The sequence below is a fragment of the Dysidea avara genome, chromosome 11 (assembly GCF_963678975.1).
Source record: "Dysidea avara chromosome 11, odDysAvar1.4, whole genome shotgun sequence".
NCBI classification, from domain to species: domain Eukaryota; kingdom Metazoa; phylum Porifera; class Demospongiae; order Dictyoceratida; family Dysideidae; genus Dysidea; species Dysidea avara.
Window position 1 is genome coordinate 17878356 of NC_089282.1, and position 8849 is coordinate 17887204.

Sequence of the window (8849 nt, forward strand, 5' to 3'; positions counted from 1 at the left end):
CAATCACAACTTTTACAGTGCTTGATGTCGCTATTCGAGGAGAAATCTGGTGTAGTGGTGTGTAAGACAGACTGGGGGAGCTGGGCGCAAACAATTGACGATGTTATGATTGAAGTTAACGTGCCTAAGGGCACGAAAAGTAGAGAAATCAAGTGTAACATAACTCCCAAATCTCTGACTGTATCAGTACAAGGCAAAGAAATTATCAAGGTGCTTGTTAGCTGTACACGTGTATACTGGTATGACTCAATATTCACTCTTTGCATATACAACTATACACATTAATTTCAAACTGGCCGCTGTTGTGTTCAGCACGTACAAGGCTAGACGAACTTGGTTGCTTTAGGAAGTCATTTTCCAAACTATAACAGCAGGCTAACTGTTGTTGAGTTTCTATTACCTAGTACTTAGATCTCACCACCTGTGCCGAGACATTTTCCGTGGTACAGAATGATAGCCAGACTTGAGTCTTCTCAGCATCAGAATATATGCACGCATGATTAAATGCAGCATCAAATAATGAAATTTGGGGCTGTAGAGTGAAAAGTGATATGGGTGGAGATATGAAATTTGCTTGACCTAAACACATCTTGGCTGTTACAAGCTACAGTATATATATATGTAGAGATAAGCCACACAGGTAGCTATCAACTACAGCTGACGATAAGCTGTCAGTTTGCTCCATGTATCCACATATATAATAAAATCTGAATCCTCTTTTAGTGGCCACTTCTACAGAAAGGCCGCCGGTCTATAAAGATCAACTTCTGAATAAAATATTTGATACAGTAATCTCCATCTAATGCAGCCAGGTAAGAAAATTTTGCCCACATAGGTGACCTTCCACTGTCCAAGATTTTTTTTATTTCTGCCTACAACTTATGAAAAACTACCCCTTCTACCAGAACAATTTTACCTCTGAAACAACCTTTTTATAACAGTGAAGTTTAACAGTATGTTAATATTAAATTTGGTATATTGTATAGAGGGTTCACTGAATGTTTGGAATGCATTTACAGATTTGACTTATTTGCATGTGCAAAAAATACCACAATTGATGACAGATTGATTGTTGATATTTTTAAATACAGAAAACTAGATCATTACTTGACATAGTCAAACTCAATTGTTTGGGATTGCAAATTAGAAATATTTTAATTCTGGGATCAAGTGCTACATCATCTTCATTGTCATCCATTTAAAACTAATAACATAGACGTAAAATTCATTGCTACAAGTACACATTCCAACATGCATGCAAACTTGTACAGACCTCAAGTATTAAAGTTTCATGTAGTGTTTCATGTGGCTTATAAAACTGGTGTGACATGCTAGTCTATTGTTTTTCTATAGTACAGTTCTAGTTCAGTTGCCAGAAATATTTTAAGTCAGTATTAGTTCTAGTATTCATTGTTAGAAACAGTAATAGTTTGTATTAGTTCTACTATCCATAGCTGAAACAATTTTAGTTAGTATTGTAGTACCTGTAATTTAGTAAGTATTAGTTGTAGTACAGTACTGATGGTAAGAATATACTTCGTTTGTCATACTTATTCATTGCTTATGCAAAAAATCAATCACTGACTAGGTGTATTAGAATTATCATCCTATATATACCACTTTGAGAACTAGAACCTAATCAAAGATTATTTTTTAAATCCTACCTAAACAATATATTTCTTGTTTCTACGTAAGAAATAATATTTTTTTAAAGGTTTTGTCTGTCACGCGATTTTGTTTCCATCTTGTCACCTCTCCACCAGAAGAAAATATTTTTTGCACCAGAATGATGGTTGCTAAAATGTCACAAGCCACTTGAGATAGTAATGGAAAGTTGCTTGTATTTTATATGTACTTCAACGTCAGGCTTTAATAAGATTATGCCAGATAGTCAGTTCACCAATCAGGTTTCTGCTAAATCTCAAACAACAATTGTAGCAGTAGTTGCAGTATTAAAAATTTTAGTTTAGTTCTAGTATTGGTACTATATAAAGCTACTAATTTTAGTTTAGTTCTTGTTCAAACAATACTTTTCTAGTATAGTTCCAGTTTTTTAAATAGATTGCAATGGAATTATAGTTTAGTTCTAGTTCCTATTACTAAAAAGAAAAGGCTGTACTAAAACTAATTTTAGTTCTAGTTTTAGTATACTAGAAAAGCACCATGAGTATATTGACAGAAAGAAAGCGTGATGTTTACGCATATGTAGCTCCGTGCTCCCTTCTCCAAACAGAATGATTTTTACCAATGATTTTTACCAATGATTTTTACACTGCAAGTGCCCTCCACCATCGGCAGTCCCACATACGAAATTTGAGCAGAATCACCATGAAATATGAGTCCTCAAAGTTTGGCTTAATTTTTTATTTATTTTTTGTTTGTTTTGGGCTTTGGTTTTTCTTCTTTTTTTTTCACACACTTTACAAAACCACAAATGTGTAGCTTGATCACCTTGAAGTTTGGCTTACTTCAAAGACATATTAAGGCTAATTCATGCACTAAGTTTGATGCAAGTCTGATGGATGTTCACAGAGTCATGGATGATTATTTGCATAAAGAAGACTGTGTTTTATCACACCTACAGGGTAAACCAATTATGGGAATAACTTGAAAATCAGTCTGTGCACAGATTAATCATCATAGAGCAAACCTTTTGTAATCACAGTGACAGCTATAGAGTTACAAGGAGAAAACCAACCTGGTGTAAAATTGTGGGTTGAAATACTCTAGTAGAACAGTCATGAGAATTAAAAACAGCACAAAAAATGAAATGTCAAAAAACAATTGGTTTGAATCAGAGACCTCCATATCCATTTCCCAAATCCTTCACCACCGAACCACTCCTGACCTGTTAGCTGATCAGCTCTATTAATTTCTACCTTATGAAAATTCTAGTTTAAATAGTAATGAAGTTTCAATGTAATTTCATAGATCTATCAATAGAGAATCTAGATTGTTCTAGAACATTCTATGTGTGTTCTATTGAAAGCCCTGTGCACTCTGTTAGACTACAAATAGACAAATAAAGTTATTATTGTAACTTCTTTTTTCCGTAATCATCATTGTATCTGTAGATAAGAAGAAATTGGGTAAAAACAAGCCTTAAGGCTGACTGGCTATGGAAACACTAAAGATATGAAATCCGTGCCAATAACAACCAAGCCGTGCAGCCTGGGAATAAAGTTGTGAAATCAAAGGTGGCGGTCAAGAAATAGTTGCAATACTAATAAATCTGCTGTTTATTATAGCATTAACATCATTGCAACCATTTATCGGCCACCACCTTTGATTTTACAACCGTTTTCACCCTGGCTTTTGAAGGCTGCACGCACCCTTTTATTACAGCTTGGCTGTTTTGTTTTTTTGCATGGATACTGTTTACCTGGAACGTGATAAAATAAAATAAAATGACCACTAGTACCATCCTGTTTTGCAATAACTGTTATTGCTATAACATTGTTTGTGGCCATGCCATTGTTAGGTACAGAAGAGGTCATTACATAATCTTTTGTTTCGGTCTATCGGATGATAAAAAGTTACATAACTCATGTAATCGTTCTATAATATTATTTTGTGGATTTGACTTTTTGTACACAAAACTGCCTTAGAAATGATTGGTGACAGTTTGATTTTTTTTTTTTTAATGTAGAAACCTGTTCATCCTTATTATAAGATCACTACTTGATAATTGTTTGGAGGTGATTTGCTGTGGTATATCATAATATTTTATTATCATCCGGCCATTTTGAAACTATTAACATATAGTAAACAAAACCCATTGCTACTAACACACACTCCAGCATGTATGCAAACTTGTACATACCTCAAGTGATACTGTTAACCTGAAATGTAGTTTATATGATAAAATAAAATAATCAACCTATCAAGCACCATCCTGCTTGCAATAACTGTTATTGCTATGATAATGTTTGTGGCCAAGCCATTGTTAAGTAAGAAGAGGTCATTACATAATCTTTTGTTTCGGTTTGTCAGATGATAAAAAGTTACATAACACATATCCTATAATATTATTTTACCAAGTATTGTTTTTCTTCCCTTCATCTTGTTCACTTTCTGTTGGCCAGATGCAATGTGACACTTATGGTGCTAAAATCTTGGCAATATCAGTTTGCTCCAAAAGAAGAGAGACCTCAATTGATCAGAGGAGGGTGGACATGCGCACGTGAGTGCATACATTTGTATTAAAAGTATAACTAAGTCTTCAGCGAAGTTTAAATAATCACCATTCGAAAGTGTGCTTGACGTTTAGTATATTTAGCTGGTCTGCCCCACTCTTCCCCGCTATTCCCGGCACGTAAATCGCTCTTGGATTTATAGAGGATCACATGTGCAGTAAGTTTGTCGGTGGAATCAATGCATTGCACTCTACAGACACCTTATAAGCTTGTATTCGAGCCCAAAAATTGTCTAAGAAGGTATTATGATATACAATAAGCCTCCTATGTTCGCTCCCATGGAATTAAAGAAAGGAAAGCGGATGCTGCTAGCATGTCCTCATGGAGAATCAAGCAGGAAATAAGACACCTTCGTACTCATTTTCTTCCGTTTGTCACAAGAAGCACAAGATAAAGTACGTGTGGCTGTTGCTAAACAGTTTTTATCACTTCATTTTAGTCTTGGTATTAGAAATATTTAATTAACGGTAAGTAGTTTTCAGTAGCGATTATATCGTGTCCACCCTCCTCTGTCAGTTGATGACACTGAAAAGATTTAATCCAAACTAAATTCATGCCCAGCAGAATGAGGTTTTCTACTTTTAGCATTAAATTTTAAAAACATAGTTACTCATATACATTTAAAATTATTTCTTGATATCACCTCTTTGGGATGCAACCAACTTCGGTAAAAACTATTCATCATTATTAAGATCACTACTTAACCAAATCAGTGAAAAGAACATGTCTATAGTGCATGTACACTAAAGCTACACATTATATTGAAGCTGGCTGCATCCTGAAGAGAGGTGATATATCAGGTATGCGTGTATATGAACAACTATGTTTTTAAAGTAAAGTATTTTTATTCTGTTAGGCCTGAATTCAGTCATCAACTGAGGTCTCACTTCTTTTGTATGAAACTGATATTGCCAATTAGATTTTAGCACCATAAGTGTCAAATTACATGCTATTAAAACTGGCTAACCAGTGACATTCTTACAGCTTCAACATGAAATGTTTGTTATATAATATTATGTATAGAACTATTACACAGATTATGTAACTTTATCATCTTACTGACCGAAACAAAAGTTTATGTGATAACCTCTTAATGACTTGGCCACAGACACTATCATAGCAATAACAGTTATTGCAAAGCGGGGGATGGTACTTGGTAGGTTGATCATTTTATTAAATTACATTTCAGGTTAACAGTATCACTTGAGGTGTGTACAAGTTTGCATGCATGTTGGGTTGTATATTTGTAGCAACAATTTTATTTTTTTGTTTAATAGTCTCCAAATGAATGATAATGAAGATATATGATATACTCTTGATCCAAGGATCAAAATATTACTAAGCAGCCTCAGGTTCTAAGCTTTTGTGATCAGTGACATATTTAATATTAAACCTAATAAGGAGTGATACGTGTAATCCACCTTTGCTAAGAAGTGTTGATATAAGAGTACATGAAATCCAGTAGCAATCTAATAGCAATACAGGAATCACTTTTGGGCATACTACATACATGAGTTAAAGGTATTCTTCTGAAATAATGTCATTACATGCTTGATATAGTGTCTTACTGTCATCACTTAGTTATTACATAGAAAACACCACTACTGTGGAACCTGTCTAAGTCAGTTACTTTTGGACCAATATAACTTGAAAGACAGGTTTCACTGTATACAGAATAGTAATAGAATGACATTTCACTGTTTTGTAGGGGGACCTGTATACAACTGTACTAGCAGATGAGTGTGTCTGGACCATCGGTAAGTTATCAGGAACAGTAGCAGCTCAGTAGCAGCTCAGTAGCAGCTCATAGGATGCAGGCAATATTTAGTTTTAAGTTATAAGAAAAAGATTTCTTTTTTCATCTAGAGGTGATTAAACATGGCATAGAAACTGTGGCAACTCTATATGAGTGACCATGTACAATACATCAGTACACATGTGTGGACATGTGTATATTGTACACGTGCATGTCTGTGTTCCCACATATGTGACCGGATTTGACAAAACCAGGCTTCCACACACATCCAATTCTTTGACATTAATCACTTCACTTATAACTTGATCACTCAGTATGTTATTGACCTATAATTTTCACACAAGTCAGTCATTGCATTATGTAATAATAGGTAAAAATTTGAAAGTGATAGCTTACTCCTACATTGCGTTATGGTCCTTCAAAGTCACACATCTGGATGTGTGTGGAAGCCTGGTTTTGTCAAATCCGGTCACATATATAAGAGAAAAAATCTGAACAGATGTATGTGAAGGCCATAATGCTTTCCAAGTGGTTTATAGTGCAGAGTATTATGGTTGGAGTTCCTTACATGTAATTAACCTACTATCAAAAGATAAAAAAGAATTCTGTGGCTTTTTACTAGCCAAAGTTATATTTAGTCTGTTGCATAGCGACTTGCAACACTGCATGTCAGAAGGATTGCCAACATTCTTGTGTACAATATACAGGCTATTGGTGTTGATGCTGATTGGTCAAGTGGTTGTTGGTGCTAATGGAGTTAGTTAGGTTGTGTATTTTTATCACATCTCACCACTAATGGGATGTTAAATTTATACCATTCAACACTCTTTAAGTATTTTACATTGTGGGCAAGTAAACTGGGCTATCAATCTGGTCCCAGTTCTCTTTACATGAAAGAAAACTTGTATGACATAGTGGAACCACTCAGGATCGGCTCCCATATTTAATAACCCTACTGCTGTTGATGCAATTTTACCTCCTTAAATTCATTACAGATTATTTACCACTATGCAAGCTACAATCGTAAAGCTGTAACTACAGTACAATTAGCTAAATCTATCAGCTAAAGCATCACTGTAATCTTGTACAAGAGTTGCAAACTTTGTTGTGACTGGAATTCTGTATTTTAAGGTTCATTTATATTTACAGAAGATGGGAGTCTACTGAGAATAGTTCTTGTCAAGTCCAACAGAGATGCAGCAAATTGTTGGAAATCACTTCTACTAGGTAAATATGAGGCAGACCTTCTTGCTTTCAATAACATGGAGAAGAAACTAACACTTGAAAGATTTCAACGGGAGGTATGTTAGATGTCATAAAATGCTTACAAAGGATTTTTCTGCCTTTCTAGCATCCTGGATTTGACTTCAGTGGTGCAGATATATCAGGTCAGTATTCGGGAGGTGGACCAAGATTGGACTAAACTTTGTACTGTTAATTGCAATCAAAATTACACCATTTGAATTTTTTTATTGCATGAGATGTCATCCATAGCTAGTGACACACTGATAAGAGTATCCAGTAGTAATTATTTAATTCCACGTATGCTAAATACTGAAATATCTAACCTTTGTCAGGGTACAATGCACGCAACTATATAGGGCCGGGCATGCATGCTTTATAAGCAAAATGGTTTGTCAGTTGATTTGACTCTAATATTTTGTCCCAAAAGGTCTGGCTTCTACCTCTGAAAGGGAAAACCTCTACAACGAATATATGGGCCTAAACATCTGGGTTCATTATAGAGAAGTTCCTTGGCAAATTTCAATGGATACCTACTCCCCCAAAGATGTACATAGCAAAAGAACATAAACCTAACATGGGGAGAGATACTGAGAGCATTAATTCCCTATATACAGGAAAATTTAGCTGTTTTGGATACGATTGCCATGCAAAGAAAACACCTGAGGTTCCATATGTAGATTCGGTGGTTGAAACTTTTGACTTTAATTTATAACGTATTGTAATCAGTGCATACATGCATTAACTTCAGTTGAGCATGACCCTGAGTGTAGAATTATATTTAGCACCAGCTACACCGGTGCATGATCATAAGTTGCTGACTGCTCTATTGGGATATTTACTCCGGTATATGTCAGTATGTTATAGTTCGTTGCAGTAACTTAACATGTTGTTGTGCAAAGGGTATGTCTTTGAGGTTTGTTTCTGGAGCTTGTGGTGTCCTAGATTAACTTGGGTCCCTTCTAAATCCTGAGGTCCTAATTAACTTGCTTACAAGGCAGCCCTGGGTCCTGCACTATGATGGGTATATGATAGTATTATCTTTTTGTGCCGCGTGCAGGCCACACAGTAAAAACAAACTAAAGTGGCAAACATCACTACTAAACTTTAGGGTAGTGAAGATCACTACTAATGCTGAGTCCACGATACTCACTATTTTGCGTAGTGACACTCACTACCATGTAGTGACACTCACTACCATGTAGTGACACTCACTACTGACAAGAAAGTAGTGAATGTCATTTCTTAAAAATGGTGAGTATTGTGCCGGCAGAAATTAGTAGTAAAATTCACTACTAATTTTTTTAACTGTGCATAGCTAATGGTAACTACATATTAAATTTCAAAAGAGTGTTGTGACAAAATCAGAAGGGAACACCTGTTTAATTTAGGAAGCCCTCGATTCTCATGGCTGGATACATGTGTAGCAACTCTGAAATGTAGCTATACTATAGTAATACCAAATAAGTCATGGTCTAATGTTAGCACACCTAGCTTGTTACTCAATAGTTCACTCTTAGTCTTACACGAATATTACAGGGAATTACATAGATACAGTCTATAGTACTGTATATTGCATGAATATACTGCAAGACATCAAGCGATTATGAGCGCGCGCACCAGCCACATGCTCGTCAAAAAATTCGCGACGCGCG

General features: G+C 35.4%; 1 protein-coding gene across 1 annotated transcript; it reads left to right on the forward strand.

The window, feature by feature from the left end:
• Window positions 1-4: 4 nt before the first annotated feature.
• On the forward strand, window positions 5-7524 carry LOC136238821 (nudC domain-containing protein 2-like). The gene is made up of 4 exons (XM_066029428.1): window positions 5-210; window positions 5905-5953; window positions 7102-7253; window positions 7304-7524. Exons 1-4 carry the CDS (start codon window positions 25-27, stop codon window positions 7373-7375), a joined length of 459 nt encoding a protein of 152 aa, XP_065885500.1. The 5' UTR covers window positions 5-24; the 3' UTR covers window positions 7376-7524.
• Window positions 7525-8849: the final 1325 nt, after the last annotated feature.